This window comes from Amyelois transitella, chromosome 25 (assembly GCF_032362555.1).
Source record: "Amyelois transitella isolate CPQ chromosome 25, ilAmyTran1.1, whole genome shotgun sequence".
NCBI lineage: Eukaryota > Metazoa > Arthropoda > Insecta > Lepidoptera > Pyralidae > Amyelois > Amyelois transitella.
This window is the reverse complement of record NC_083528.1, coordinates 1,914,804-1,932,103: the sequence shown is the minus strand read 5'-3', so window position 1 is coordinate 1,932,103 and position 17,300 is coordinate 1,914,804. Positions and strand designations below refer to the sequence as shown.

The 17,300-nt window shown below is 36.0% G+C and overlaps 1 protein-coding gene across 2 annotated transcripts in view; it reads right to left on the bottom strand.

Moving 5' to 3' along the window:
- LOC106142769 (uncharacterized) overlaps positions 1-17,300 on the bottom strand; it is a 537,134-nt gene that overhangs the window by 357,307 nt on the left and 162,527 nt on the right. For both annotated transcript variants that reach the window (XM_013344648.2, XM_060951672.1), the window contains exon 2: positions 14,742-15,020. In XM_013344648.2, coding sequence (XP_013200102.1) covers positions 14,742-14,961 — 220 coding nt within the window. In that variant the 5' untranslated portion in view covers positions 14,962-15,020. The remainder of the gene's footprint in view (positions 1-14,741; positions 15,021-17,300) is intronic.

Here is a 17,300-nt window from a genome sequence, read left to right as displayed (position 1 = left end):
AATAAAAACTATATGCATACATACACATGGTCACGTCTATATCCCTTGCGAGGTAGACAGAGCCAACAATCTTGAAAAGACTTAATGGCCACGTTCAACTATTTGACTTAATGATAGAATTGAGATTCAAATAGTGACAGGTTGCTAACCCATCACCTGGAAAAAAATCCCAAGTTTGTAAGCCTATCCCTTAGTCGCCTTTTACGACATCCATGGGAAAGAGATGGAGTGGTTCTATTGGTTTTTGTATTGGTGCCGGGAACCACACGGCACGAGACACGTCATTGGTTACTTTTTAAAGTTGATTCTATATTTGACTATTACGACGTCGACAAAGGACGGTTATCCTTTAATCAGCACTTCCGAAACTAAATTAAAGCTTTCGTCAGACAATAGCTTACCGCGGTGTTATTCTCACTAAGCTTTTAGCGATTCGGGAGCGGCAATTGTATACTTGACTCCATACATCGTGCGTTATCCGCTATATAAATTAGCTGTTAGTGCATTTCAAGTTAACGGTCGCACTCGGAATACTATATTTGGGAACCACTGTTTTTGGACATAAGTAGTAGACTAAGCGACATAGGGTTGCTGCACGGTCAATATTTTTTACTAGCTGTGCCCGCGACTTCGTCCGCGTGGAATAGTTATTTTGGGCATCATATTTATTTTTGCAAACATCCTCCTCGGCTTTATAAATTATAGCTGCTAATTGTTATGCGACTTGGCGACGACTTGGCCCACATCATTACCCGCGACCGAACGGAGACCGTATATATGCGTTTAGGGTGAGAGGTTGTGCGTTTGTTTGTTTATGCAAACCAATGTTAGCATATATCTCCAAAACTACTGGTCCGATTTTAATGCCGTTTTCACTACTGGATTTAGATTTGATTGGTGCATGTTCTTAGATAGGTGTTACGGTTACAAATCACCAGGATGAGCTGCAGTATACAATTGTTTACATAAATGAATGTTAGCACGTATCTCTAAAACCACGGGTTCAATTTGAATGCAGTTTTCACTGCTTCCAAAGCGCATGTGTAGAAGAAGCGGCGGAACAAACTACACTGCAGCATTTTCATCGGAGCATATACATTAATGATACGAAAATGGGGCCTCGGGTTCGAACTGGTTGGACCATAAATTAAACATGGCGGCAACCCTAAAATAGTTGTAACTCTACTCTTTAAACTCACGATGCATTTTCAACTGCAAAGTGCAATGTTTATGAGTGCGTTAATGAACAAATTTACATAAATACGGTTAAATTCCGCTTGGTAGAAAAGCACTTAACCCACTTCAAAAATGTAGGAAGTTCTCAATTAGGTATATTCTAAGTTGTATGTTACTGTTTGAATTTAATTATATGAAAAAAAAAAACTTAGGAAAGGCTAACAAACTTGAGATTGTTCTTGAAGGCGAAAAGCTAGCTGTCACCATTTAAATCTCAGTTTCTTTATTAATTCACCTAAAAAAAAGAATCCCAAGTTTTTCAGCCTATCCCTTAGTCGCCTTTAACGACATGGGCAGGAGATGGAGTGGTCATATTCTTTTTTGTATTAGTGCTGAGAGCCACACGGCAATTTATTTTTAAGTTTAAACTGTGCCTAAGAATAACATTAGTTTCCCACAAAATCCTGGGACGTATTCAGATTTCTGAATATAAATGCCCACTGCGCTGTCGGGGTAGAATAAATTAGCCTCGTGATATATAGGCTATTGTTTAGCCTATACCGTGGTGGGCTTATATGTAAATAGATAACGCATGAACTAAATTGTAAGTCTAGATTTAGATATTCTATTTATTTACTAATTTATGTACACAGAAAACATCGAGACTGATAAATACAAGAAACAAAATTACAAAGGTTCTGCTTATTTCAAAAGAAATCTCTTCCAGCAGCTTTCTTCTTCTATTCCAATTTATGGACCAAATTGATTTTGGAACGGGCTACGTAAGAGATCTTTCGTTAAATATGTGTTTATCAAAAAAATTAAAAGTCTTCGCCGTGAACGAAAAAAGTTAAAGATTTAAACGATTTTGTAATATACAATACATAATGTCGTGTATATTCCGTAAATGTAGATTAAGGGGCTAATTGATAATTGGTGAAGGGTACCCGAAACCGCCGAGCTTGCATGAAGAGAGTTATGAATGTAAATGAAGCGTAGGAAGTATGCAGAGATCGTGGCAAGTGGAAAGAGGTAGTCACTGCCTACCCCTCCGGGAAAGAGACGTGATTTTATGTATGTATGTATGTGATAATTGGTGAGTTGGTGTGAGGTAGGTAACTCAATTGTGACTATTGAGAATGCATATAGACTTAGCAATCCTATTTCATGGCTACAATAGGATTTTGAACCTGTGTAGTAATAAATAAATATATACAGGACAACTTACACATATAGAGTTAGCCTCGAAGTAAGTCCGAGACTTGTGTTACGAGATTCTAACTTAACGATGCTATATTTTATAACAAATACTTATATAGATAAACATCTAAGACCCAGGCCAATCAGAAAAAGTTATTTTCTCATCATGCCATGGCCGGGATTCGAACCCGGGACCTCCGGTGTCACAGACAAGCGTACTATATATCACTACTATATACTACTATATATCAAGCGTACTATATAGCGTACTATATATATAATCTCTTTCCCACGGATGTTGTAAACGGCGACTGAGGGATAGGCTTATTAACTTGAGATAACTCTTTTAGTCGATGGGCTAGCATCCTGTCACTATTTGAATCTCAATTCTATCACTAAGCCAAACAGCTGAGCGTGGCCTATCAGTCTTTTCAAGACTGGTGTCTCTGTCTTCCCCGCTAGGGATATAGACGTGATCAAATGTATGTATGTACTACCTATTGTATTATTTATGGTCCAATGAAATTTGAATAAATAAAATACTTCAAAGATTTTCAGATATACCGTTAGAAGGGACACTGACTTAATAAATACTTGTTCTCAAATCTTTAACACTTAAAATACCGAAAGTTTTTCACAAAGACGAGCTAACTCAAGACACATCTGTTGGGAGCTCAAATTGAAAACTTCTAGGTCTTACTTAGCTCATTGACCTAGGAATGTAATAGACATGAAATGTTGCTTTATTTTCAAGCTGCATTTAAAATCCATTTATTTTCATGATCACGCCAATTAAATTTTAATCTTAATATAAAATTCATGAAACTATAACCCTGTTATATGGAAATCGTAAATTTGTATTTTAGTCCCCTAAAATACAGGCTTATAAATGGCACGGCAGAATTTAATCTATAATTTAATGTCTATACAGTTTTCAGTCTATGGCGAGCTCACAAGTTTTCTATTGCCTATTAGGAGTTGAAGTCGTTACTTGAGTTAGGTGCAGACAGGTTCAAAGTTCAAACCTTTGTCAACACAACCGAGGCGAAAGATGTGTAACTTGGTAAATCGATGCTTTGAAATTGAACGCTTCAGTTACGGTTACGTGTCGTCACATATTTACATACATACATACATATGGTCACGTCTATATCCCTTGCGGGGTAGACAGAGCCAAAAGTCTTGAAAAGACTGAATGGCCACGTTCACTACTACCACCACTATATGGCTTAATGATAGAATTGAGATTCAAATAGTGACAGGTTGCTGACCCATCGCCTAAAAAATAATCCTAAGTTTGTAAGCCTATCCCTTAGTCGCCTTTTACGACGTACATGGGAAAGAGATGGAGTGGTCCTATTCCTTTTTGTATTGGTGCCGGGAACCACACGGTATCCGGGAACCACACGGTCATATATCCCTTAAAAATACTTTATATGTTAGTAATGATGTTAACATTTTTAATTGGGATATGTTAACGATGATTCAACTTGAAAGGACAATTATACATACATAAAATCACGCCTCATTCTAAAAGCCAATAGATTTTTTCCGAATACTAGCTATTGCCTGCGGATCTGAACGCTCTCAAAAAGAAATATTTACATTTAAACTTTATTGTTATAAATTTAAATACGCATTTTTTTTCCTTTGTCAATTATATATTTGCAGCCTTTACTAATTATGGTAAACTAGAGGCCGCCCGCGACTTCGTCCGCATGGAAACCCTATCAATCCCGCGGGAACTCTGGGATAAAAAGTAGCCTATGTGTTATTCTGGGTCTTCAGCTACCTACATACCAAATTTCATGGTAATCGGTTCAGTAGTTTTTGCGTGAAAGAGTAACAAACATCCATACATCCATACAAACTTTCGCCTTTATAATAGTAGTAGGATAAATGGAGAAAAAGAAATTTATAAATTGTTTTGTACGTGTTGAAACAACGCTAATATTTTCAATGTACTTACATTTATATTTAAAATATATTACTGTTTAATTGAAAGTATATATAAATACACAATAACCCTCACAAACCGTAGCAAAAAAAAACTAAAGGTACCAAAAAATACCTTCAGAACTCACTTATCGAAATTCTTTTCAAGTCGCACGCGCCCTTAGAAGTTTTTATGTTTAATACCATCAGAAGTTTCAGCGTTTCACACCAACAAACTAACCTACAAAAATCCGGAACATTCCCCACGCAACTTGAAGTTAGGGCGGGATCAGTGAACTGTGAAATGGTACTAGACCAATATAGGCATGAGAACATAGACAACATTAACAATAGACAGTACGTGAATCACAAATATTTGACTTAGCGAATAGAATTATAATAAAAAAAAACAAATTGATAGAAGTTATTCACCTGTGAAGACACATTACCTATCACTTGTTTATAAAAAAATAAAAATTACAAATTTCTACCTGTCACTATCTGAATCTCAGTTTCATCATTAATTAGCCATTAATCTACTGTCTACCCTTTAAGGGATAGCGTGATTATGTACATAAAAGTTTCACTGCAGGTACATATATATATAACAATTTAAATAGAAATTTACATATTTACTTACACAAAATTGGAAAAAAACTTCTGATGATGCGAAGACGTTGAATATATGTATTTATTTATATTTTCGCGCTTTTATCTCATTGATATCAGTCCATGTTGAAAAATGATCGCCAATTTAATTTCCATTTGCTAAGACATCGTTGACAAACGTACACACAAACTTGTGTTATAAATCTCTTGAAAATCGTGAGGACCCTTTTAATAGTACTTTTGACACATCGAAGTGAGTATTATGCTGGTAAAATGTAATTTTTTAGATTTTTATTCCTCATTTTGTACGAAAGATACTTACGGTGTACATTTCCGGTGACACGTCAATACAAAAAAAAAAACAACAATTCGTAAAAAATAATTTTGGACAATTTTTTTCGGTTTTTAATGCCCACATAGCTTTTATGTTCGCAATTACAATTATAAATGAAAAAAAAATAGAAAATAAAAATTAATGACAAAGGAATTCAGTAGTAGCAAGTCGAACAATCAGTTATAGTCAGTTGTAGTAGTAATTACCTCGGATTAAAATTATAACAAAATTAAATTTATAAACAAAACAATTTAAATCAGAGTAAAAAGCGTGGGGTGCCTGATGTAGTAAATATTAAAATCATTCTATTAGCATATATTTATGACAAGAGAGTTATGAAAATGAAGTAAAATGCACCCCACGCTTTTTACTCTGATTTAAATTGTTTTGTTTATAAATTTAATTTTGTTATAATTTTAATCCGAGGTAATTACTACTACAACTGACTATAACTGATTGTTCGACTTGCTACTACTGAATTCCTTTGTCATTAATTTTTATTTTCTATTTTTTAGTTTGATTAGCAATAAAAGCGTAGTTTTTTAGTTTTTTTTAAACTATTATTTATTTTCTATTTTTTAGTTCGATTTGCAATAAAACGGGTAGTTTTCTAGTTTTTTTATACAATTATTTTTTGGAAGTTAACACTTCTGGTATAACTATCTTACTAGAAAAGACTTTCGCAACCATGCGCCCATCGCCGGAGGTTTTCACAACTAACTTTCTTAAAGTTATATGTGGCCTGATTGGATTAAATCTCATAATATTCTCATCATCATGATTCTTTTTAAGGCGATGGGCTTGCAACCAGTCACTATTTGAATCTCAATTCTATCTTAAAGCCAAATAGCTGAACGTGGCCTATCAGTCTTTACAAGACTGTTGGCTCTGTCTACCCCGCAAGGGATATAGACGTGATTATATGTATGTATGTATGATGATTGTTAAACCCAGTTGAAAAGAATTTTATAGTGATAAATCACTGTTAATAATATTTTTGACTATCCAGCAAACATAATAATTTTCGATTGTGGCCTTGCCAGGAATCAAACCACAAGATTAAGAGGCAGATCGATACAGGAACAAAAATATTTCAAACATACCTCCACTGCCTTTACAACCAGGAACGCAACAAAGTTTATCTGAAGCCATCGTGACACTTTTGTTGTAAAATCTGTCTTTCACAAAAACAAACACAAACTTGGGACTCCTATCTCAAATAATAAGGTACTTTTTACAGGAGTCCTATCTCAAAATATCTGCACAACACAGTAAACACAGTCAGAGTCCAATCTCAGATGATAAAATCACACGAATATCCGGAAGAACAAAGCTCGACTCAACGGAAGATTCCAAACTCCAAATAACGACAAGTTAACAGCACAAAACAAAGTGCAAATAGGTAAATACACAGGCACCGGTAAAAAACAACAGAAAGAAAGTTTACAGGTGTTCGAATCGAATTCAATCAAAACTTACTGCAAAACTTATTTGACATAAAAAACTGTCACTCATTTTCCAAACGAGTATTACAGTGTTGCTATTATAAATAGGCAAAAGATACCTAATGTTAATTCAAGAATTGCATTAATATGTTAAATACGTATTAAATATCACAAAGTTCTGTAGGTAGTAACTTTATTCTTGTATTTTTGTAAATTTAGTTGTTCAATTTTCATTTATTACTTTTGTTTTATTACTTATATATTTTTTATTGTTTTAAAATATTCTACTAATTCTACTATGGTTTCTAATGGTAATTCTAAATGGAGCAATGCGATGAAATAAAGAAGCCTCAGGTTAATAGTAACATTATATGGAAATATATTACATCTCTTTTTGACTCATTATACGTCAGAACTTCTTGGTTTCTTGTATGGAGATTACTGGCACTGGTGCTATCTCTGTCTCTCTTACTCTCATACGAAGGATCTAAAAATGAATTTATTAATCCTGGCAGTTTTAATCAGGATAATGAGAAACTCTTATCAAAATATTGCATTGTCATCGGTCCTTGATACGTGTGCAAAGTTCCAAGTTGATCAGACGTTAAGAAATCAGTGAAAATTAAGCTCAAAGATTCCGTTACATACATACATACATACATACATACATACATACATACAACCCAAGCTAATAAAAGCGTAGTAAAAATAGTTTCACTGCATAACGATTTGTTTGTTTCTGTAAGTAGTAACTTCTTAGTTTCTTGCCGATAATTTTTATGGTGGACTAGGAGGGTATCAAAAAATGCTCAATTGGCCATTTACTGCCTACATCCAGCTGCCTGTAAGAAAATTCGAGACTGCTAGCTCTGTCTACCCCGTAACGGATAAAAATGTCATATATGTAAATATTCTGCGTCTTTTTGAGACTATCAACTCTATTACCCCGTAATTAAAAAATAACATTTTCAAAGTAGATTTGATTTAAAAAAAAAAAAACAAACAAAATCTTTTCAACCAACACACACCTAAGAAATTAACTTCGGTCAAGCACGACCAATCTACTAAAGGCCCTTAATCCCTTAATCTACTATTGTTTCCAGTAGTACTGCAATCTGATATGGTTTCAAATGGTTTTGTAACTTAATTTCCAGTATTGTTCCTTTTAATTGCCCGCGTTGAGAACACGATGGACTTTGAAAGGAGTTTAATGTTAAGAAATATGTAGTGTGAAAAGAAATTGAATTGATTTTATTAATGGACTGGTTTTTTCTTAAGCCAGCTGAGCGTGGCCTCCAACACTCTGTCGGGGTAGACAGAGTTGGAGGCCACGCTCAGCTTTAGGTTTAGAAACCCTAAAAAGGCACTCTCGCGGTAATTATGCCCTGTCAGTCACTAATGCCCGGGGGTCCAGGACGCCATACATTCATGTCCAAAATCCTATGAGTTGGGCGGTAGGCCATTCGTTTCTTTCAATTCGATACAATTGATTCGGAGGGTTCGATTACGTATCGGAATTTGTATAAAAGTTATTTTTATACGTACTTACATCACGTCTTTATTACATATGAGGTAGACAGAGCCAACAGTCTCGAAGACTGAATGGCGAATGATAGAATTGGGATTCAAATAGTGACAAGTTGCTAGCCCATCGCCTAAAAGAGGCATGCCGAGTATATAAGCCTATCCCTTAGTCGCTTTTTACGACATCCATGGAAAAGAGATGGAGCTGTCCTATTCTTTCTGCTATTGGTGCCGGGAACCACACAACACATTTATTTTTAGTATAAAACAAACATTCATATCAGCCTCTAGAACAATTCTTCAATATTCTGAAATCTCAACCCTGCTTGAAAAACAACACTTCGCCCTTAAAAAAACTAGAATAATGATACAACGCTATAAAAATCGTAACCCCAAATATCGAAATGACAAAGAAATATTCGGGAAAGCCGTAAAATATCACAAATATTTGTTTAAGATGATTCTGGGATCGCCCCGAGCGTAAGGGCTAGTTCACACGACAATATTTCGATGTTTTTATTTTATGTCATTCCATTATTTTTATACATAGGATGTAATAATTCTATTATTCTCTCCTAAAAAAATCGAAAATAATATATATATTTACAATTTTTTTATATGGAATATATATATATAATACCTATATACCCAGATAATATACCCAGACTTCAGCATGTTTCACTTTTCCCATTTCAACACTCCTGGGATACGGGAAACACATTATTCTTTAACACTTAAGGACATGTGGATGTCCGTCATTCCCGTTTCAGCGAATATTTTGAGAAATTCTTTCTTAATACACAACTAGACCACGTAAGGAACCTACGTGCCAAATTTCAAGTCTTTAGACCTAGTAATTTTGGCTATGCATTGTCTGTCAGTCACTCAGTAACCGAAGAGATATTTAAAATGAATAATGGTAACTTGCCTTTCTAATTTCCGAATCTTAGTCCTAGGTAACCCCATAGTTACTAGAAATATATCAAAAAGAAAAAAAATGTCTTTATATTAATACAGTTTACACCAACAATGTGAACCGAGCCTTACGTAAACAACTCTGAACTTGAAATAACAAAATATTTGCAAGTCTTTACATTTTGTTTTTCATTTCATCTTTTGCGATAGGAATTTCGTAAACAACGCGAAGAATTTGACTTTTACTTCTCCACTTTGGTGAAAAAAAAAAATACTGTATGATAAATAAATTTCAAAAATATAATATATACGGGATAAATAGCTCAGATTGATTTAGGCCTCGAAGTAAGTTCGACCCGGCACCAATACAAAAAAGAATAGGACCACTCCATCTCTTTCCCATGGATGTCGTAAAAGGCGACTAAGGGATAGGCTTACAACCCTGGGATTCTTTTTTAGGCGATGGGCTAGCAACGTTACGTTAAAAAGTTAATTTGAGACTTGTGTTATGGGATTAATATATTAATATTAAAGGTATATTCTAAAAGGCATATTTCACAAGGTTCATTTTACCATCGCTCTGAACTTACTTTTGGGTAAGGTAGCGTTTACATTGACATTAAAAAATTCTGTCACTATTAGAATCTCAATTCTATCATTAAGCCAAATAGCTGAACGTGGCCATTCAGTTTTTCCAAGACTGTTGTCTCTGTCTACCCCGAAAGGAACATAGACGTGACCATATGTATGTATGTTGAAATTCAATTGGCTCTGTCTACCCCGCAAGGGATGAAGACTTGATAATTTGTATGTAACACATTGGCACAAAGCTCACCACAACCTCTCTTTCAAGACGGGGGATAACACATGGGGACAAAATAGCTGAAGCATTACGTAGGAATGAAATAGCTGAAGCATTACGTAGGAATGAAATAGCTGAAGTATTACGTAGGAATGAAATAGCTGAAGTATTACGTAGGAATGAAATAGCTGAAGTATTACGTAGGAATGAAATAGCTGAAGTATTACGTAGGAATGAAATAGCTGAAACTATACGTGATACAGCCTCTAAGTGACCTGAGTGATGTCGCTATTAATCCTGTCCGTTTTCCAAACTCAACGCATTGTGTCGTGAAATATCGGTCCGAAAGTTTCTAGCCTTTCAGTTCTTCTGAAATTGATAGGCTTTTTCAAATAAACAAGGAATCCTTAAACACATGTAATAATGTTAAATACATAACATCCCGTGTGGTTCCCGGCACTAATCTAAAAAAGAATAGCACCACTCCATCTCATTCCCGTGGATGTCGTAAAAGGCGACTAAGGGATAGGCTTACAAACTTGGGATTCTTTTTTAGACGATGGGCTAGCAACCTGTCACTATTTGAATCTCACTTCTACCACTAAGCCAAACAGCTGTACGTGGCCTATCAGTCTTTTCAAGACTACCGGCTCTGTCTACCCCGCAAGGGATAAAGACATGTACTACTATATTTGAGCTATCCCAAAGTAAATTTGAGACTTGTGTATGGGATTGGCTCAACAATATTAAAGGTATATTCTACAAGGCATATTTCACAAGGTTCATTTCACCATCGCTCTGAACTTACTTTTGAGTAAGGTAGCGTTTACATTGACATTCAAAAATTTTGAGCGCTTTGTAAGTACAATCTATTTTCCCATTACAGACTAGACTGAGTCAGTAATTGCAAAAATTAAAGGCCGAGTTGTGATAGATGGCTAATGATGGAAGCAAGTTTCAGAAATAGTGACAGTTTGCTTGCCTACATCCGAAAAATATCCAATCAATCAATATATAAAATGCTAACGTAAGTTCATTTGTTTGTTTGTTACCTCTTCACGAGTTATCTACTGAATTAATCTTCTTGAAATATCACGTATATAATAAAGAGTCTGAACAAGAAACTTACAATGCCCGTGTGATTATATTCATTCATGTTTTTTAATGTAGACAATGTGCATTCGTCCACGTTTTAGATTTAAGAGATCCATATTTGTTAATTGACGTCCGATGAAAATGCTGCAGTGTATTTTGCTCCGCCGCTTCTTCTACACATGCGCTTTGGAAGCGGTAGTAGTTATAATTGGATTTAAGTGATGTGACGTCAATAAGTGATACCTTGTATCCGATTTTGAAAATAAATCTATTCTATTCTATTCATCGGGCAGATTTGAGCCGCACAAAATCGCTTTCCGCTCTCGCGTGCTAACACATCCTAGCCCAAAATCTCAACGTTTTACCAATTTATCTCATTCAAATTGTAGTTTGGGCCGTCTACTGGTGGGTACTACATTTTTCTGATAGCGGTTTGATTTGGCAATGGCATTTCGGACACTTCTTCTAGAATTTAGGTCAAAGGATGAATAGCAAATGCGAATTTGGGAACGAAATGCAATGAAAATTTTAACGTTTTTTTCTTAAGAAAGATCTTTGAGCTGGAATAATGTTTGGAAGATGATGCAGTCTACGTACATACATACAGTCACGTCTATATCCCTTGCGAGGTAGACAGAGCCAACAGTCTTCAAAAGGCCCCGTTCAGCTTTTTGGCTTAATGATTAAATTAAGTGGAGTGGTGCTTTTCTTTTTTTTTATTGGTGCCGGGAACCACGCGGCGCGCTAATAAGCCAAACAGCCAAACGTGACCTTTCAGTCTTTCGATGACTGTTGGCTCTGTCTGCTCCGCAGGGAATAGAGACGTGATTATATGTTATATGGTGAAATATCTTCACACCTGTTTGACTGAGAAAGTTCCACAAATAGTTTTTGGATTTCAAGCAAAGTACGATAATCCACGGTGACCGCTTAACCAAGTTCACTAAGAGGCACGGCAGTTCACAACGCCAAGACACGAAGCCAAGCGTGAATAATGCATAGTTTGAAAATCTGGAACTGTTAACTATCCTGATATATATTAGGATAGTTGAAAATCCTGGCTCGCAGTCGGGACGATATGCGAGTCATTGACCTCAAAACTAAAGATACACAAGACCTTACGAAGTAAAATGTTTCTGGATAGAGAAGTAATGTATAACTGAATAATAAAAAAAACATACATATAATCACGTCTATATCCTTTGCGAGGTAGACAGAATTAACAGTATTGAAAAGACTGTAAGGCCACGTTCAGCTCTACGGCTTTATCATGTATGACTTTATTAAAGCCAATAAAATTCAGTTTAGAATGCATTTTTTTAAGCGCAAACTTATCTGCATCCTTCTATAATTATTTCAACGTTTCTAAAAGACCGATTTACAGTGATTCTGCTAATTTCACACATGAAAGGAAAGGTTCGGCTCAAAGATCATTTCTAGATGAATGGACGAAGGGTACCCGTGGGAGGCTCATCTTGGCGTATTTTTAGCATGTCTTTATATTTTAAAATATTTCTGGATATCGAAGTAATAATAGTTCTAAAGGATATTCAATCTTTGGCTATATTAAGACAGATTTGTAGGTTTATTCCGCATTTTGGTATCGTGAAATCACTTAATAGCAAATCACCCGGATGATCAAACATACATAACATAACATAAGTCTTGAAAAGACTTATAGGCGACGTTAACATATTTGGCTTTAAGATAGAATTGATATTCAAATAGTCACAGGTTGCTAGCCCATCGCCTAAAAGAAGAATTCGAATTTTATATAAGCCTACATCTTAGTCGCCTTTTACGACATCCATGGGAAAGAGATGGAGACAGAATAGGACCACCTATTCTGTTTTCTATCGGTGCCGGGAACCACACGGCACTGCACGGCACACACAAAATTATTTGACCCTTCTTTTTCAAAGTAATCGGTTAAAACATTTCTATGTCCTTTGCCGCTCATCAGACTTAATAACTCATCAAAAGGACAAAAGAACTCTTGGATTAATTCGGGTTATTACTCTTACAAGATAAAAATGCCTTCGGCAACTTACTGAGACATTTCTGTTTTATTTCATACTAGCTTCTACCCGAGGTTACACCCTCGTGGTAACTGCTATATATAGGATATCAGTGAACAAAAGATTTAAAATACATAAAGTCACATCTATATCCCTTGCGGGGTAGACAGAGCCAATAGCCTTGAAAAGACTGATAGACCACATTTAGCTGTTTGGCATAATTATAGAATTGAGATTCAAATAGTATCATAAGCCTATCCCTTAATCGCCTTTTACGACACCCATAGGAAAGAGATGGAGTGGTCCTGTTCTTTTTTCAAACTAAACTACCCCGGGCAAATCTTAAGTGTCACAAAGACCACCTGACTATAACAGTCCGGGATCCTTAATTAATAAGGGCCTCAAGTCTTAACTTTATAACTTTGATCCATCTATCCAGTTCAGAAAACTTTCTTGGTAGATTTTCATTGAACTTGAGTTATGCGGATGGAAAGGACATGTTATTTTCTTTTCCTTTTTTTATTTAAAATTCAGAGTCTGATATTATAATGAAGGTTATTCAAATACAGTAATGACTCTAACAAAAACTTTGTCAATTTTTTTAATTATCTGTCAATCTCAACAATAAAGGCCCGAGCACACTATAAGCATATCAGAGACAATGTGTACGCTATGCTACACACGAATGTCTCTAAATAAGGGCGTGTTACAATAAAAACATCTTAGTATTTTTAGTCCCCCTAATGTCAAACGCCGGTATTAGTTATACGCCAATAAGTAACAATTACGATTGTCAACTCTATACACGACTAACTCAATGGCTAATGACATAAGTCAAAAGTTTCCAAGTAATGACACTTTCGCGTTGCTGAAGACTTTCAAAGGGTTTTGACCACGTTTAATTATCAACTACAAAAGCTTGTGAAATGACAACTCAATTGCAGATGTATTGCAATTTGCCAAAGCTCAAAATTAAAAGTTTCTACGGAGCTGTATTCATATACAATCAACAGCATATTAACCTATAGTGCCGTGTGGTTCCCGGCACCAATACAAAAAAGAATAGGACCACTCCATCTCTTTCCCATGGATGTCGTAAAAGGCGACTAAGGGATAGGGTTACAAACTTGATCCAATTCCTTATTTTCCATCAATAGTAAGAGTACCGACTCGCATTCAAACTGATACAAGTACAGTGTGCCTCGTAACACATACTCATGCTTAAACTACTAACAGAGAAATGTTAGTACAGTGGACTACACAAAAACGCATATATCACCTTCCACATATCTACGATATGCAGAATACACATGTTTGCTATGGGATTTGAACGAGTAGACAAGTCTGATACCTTAACAATTAACTACTACATACATACATACATATGGCCACGTCTATATCCCTTGCGGGGTAGACAGAGCCAACAGTCTCGAAAAGACTGAATGGCCACGTTCAGCTATTTGGCTTAATGATAGAATTGAGATTCAAATAGTGACAGGTTGCTAGCCCATCGCCTAAAAAAGAATCCCAAGTTTGTAAGCCTACTCCTTAGTCGCCTTTTACGACATCATTGGGAAAGAGATGGAGTGGTCCTATTCTTTTTTTTGTATTAGTGCCGGGAACCACACGGCGTATTAACTACTGACTCTATTAAATCGTTGACATTAAAAAAAACATCATCAACTTACCTCCATCTTCCGGAATGTTCAGCAGCTTCTTGGCCCCAGGGCTTGGTCCTCTAACCGCCGACAACGCCCTCTGCAAGGTCTCACTCATAGGCTTTCCACCGGCACATTGGCCAAACACTATCACCAACACCAAACACCACAGAACACATGGCACTTTCACTCTTTTCCACGACGAATCCTGCTTCCCCATAGTTGCCGATGTTGGACGAATGTTGGCCATTTTGTCGTGTTCAGACTCAAATGTTGCTATCGCTACATTTTATAGAGCCATCGCGACATCTGTAAAGAGAAAAATAAAGGGTTAGACAAAATTACTCTGTCCGTATGTATGCGCTAATCTCGGAAAGTTGTGGATGAATTTTGTTCCTGTTTGAAATGTTGGATAAGTGTTTACTAGGGAAGATTTAGTGTATTATATATTAGCTGACATTCTTCATCACTTTCAACTTCCACAACTTTTAAATGGCTCAAACGATTTTGATGAAACACGTCTAAGAACACACTCACGTATATCACATTTAATAAAAAATAAACCTAAATTGAAATCGGTTCATCCGTTTGTGAGCTATGATGACACAGACAGACAGACATACAGACAGTAAACGTTTAACTTGTAACACCCCTCTTTTTCCATTGCGGGTTAATGATCCAGTATCTATCTATCCGTGTATATATAAAGCAATCTTTAACCTACCTATTTTATATATAGTCATTGTTCTTTAGTCTTCCTAATGAATATTAAGACGTCCTTTTTGACGATTTTTATCTCGGTTTGATTGTCTCGTCTAACTTCTTTCCTTATTTTACTTAAACGATCAAAGTGTTTTGGAAAAATAAAAAGTTGACAGAAGTAGACCTCATATATAAATCATAATCCCGGCGGCAGTCCTGGCACCTTCTTCCTGGTAAGGATCCGCCTGTTCCCACATTCCCTTCGGTCCACATTCATAACCATTTACGAAGAAAGATTTCTGAGACAGTATTTCCTAATTTGTATTGACATGACATTGATTGACGTGCCGTGTGGTTCCCGGCAGTGCCGTGTGGTTCCCGGCACCAATACAAAAAAGAATAGGACCGCTCCATCTCTTTCCCATGGATGTCGTAAAAGGCGACTAAGGGATAGGCTTATAAAATTGAGATTCTTCTTTTAGGCGATGGGCTAGCAACCTGTCACTATTTGAATCTCAATTCCATCATAAAGCTAAATAGCTGAACGTGGCCTATCAATCTTTTCAAGACTGTTGGCTCTGTCTACCCCGCAAGGGATATAGACGTGACCATATGTATGTATCCCATCTGACCTGCGTAACCTTTTGCAAGAGAACCTAACTCATATTGGATCATGATTACAAAGGCAGTTGCCTGAATGTGCAGGTTTCCTCATGATATTTTCTCTCACTTTAAGTACCTATATAATTGATTAAGTCTTAAGCATCATACATCGTAAATGAACTGTTGTTCACCCTTGCCTCAATTTTGTATGCGATCCTCTTATTGTCAGGTTGGCTGGAAGAAATCCTACTTTGGGATAAGCCCGCCTTTGTACTGTACTACTGTTTTATATTTGTAATGTACTCCATTAATGAAAAACAAAGTTTTTATTTTTCACTAGCTGTGCCCCCGACTCCGCGTTATTTTGGGCATCATTGAAGCCCTCAAGGATGAATATTTTTTCTCGTCTTTTTCACCTTTTCCATTATTTCTTTGCTCCTAAAAATTGCAACGTGCTAACTTCCTCGATAAATGGACTATTCAACACAAAAATAATTTTTCAATTCGAACCAGCAGTTCCTGAGATCAGCATTTGAGAACAAACAAATAAATAGCTGAACGTGGCCTATCAGTCTTTTCAAGACTGTTGGCTCGGTCTACCCCACAAGGGATATAGATGTGACCATATGTATGTATATATGTAAACAAACAAACTCTTCAGCTTTATAATATTAGTATAGATCCAAGCACATTTTGACACTTACTTACTGTCAAATGGTGGATATACTTCTGCATCGCCAACATTTCGAAGTATTTCGGCTCACTGGCTCAGATATCCTAATGACAGCTATCTAAAGCTGAGAATAACACGATTGGATTGCTTTATCGGCCAACGACTTGGAAGTACGGGGTTCGAATCCGCCAGTCTATGCTAATGAAGTGATTTAGAAGAAGTCGTAATGGTTCCTTTTTTACGACTGACGAAAATGTGATATTAGTGTTTAAATATAGGTTGTTAACCCATATTTAATGCTAACTTTAAAAAAAATATATATATTTTACTAGCTGCGGCCTGGGGCTTCGCTCCCGTGGGATTTCAGGGTCAAAAGTACCCTATATGTTATTTAAGGTATATATTATGCCCGTGTGCTAAATTACATCAAAATCAGTCCAGTAATATTACGTTAAAGAGTAACAAATATGCATCCACACATCTTTATTAACTTTCCTATTTTTAATATAAGTAAGAATTAGATTGTGTTCAAAACTTCGCTTCCGTGGGAATTAAAAAAAGGCCTAATTTATTTCTATGCCAAATTCTATAAAAATTGGTTGTTGTGATGT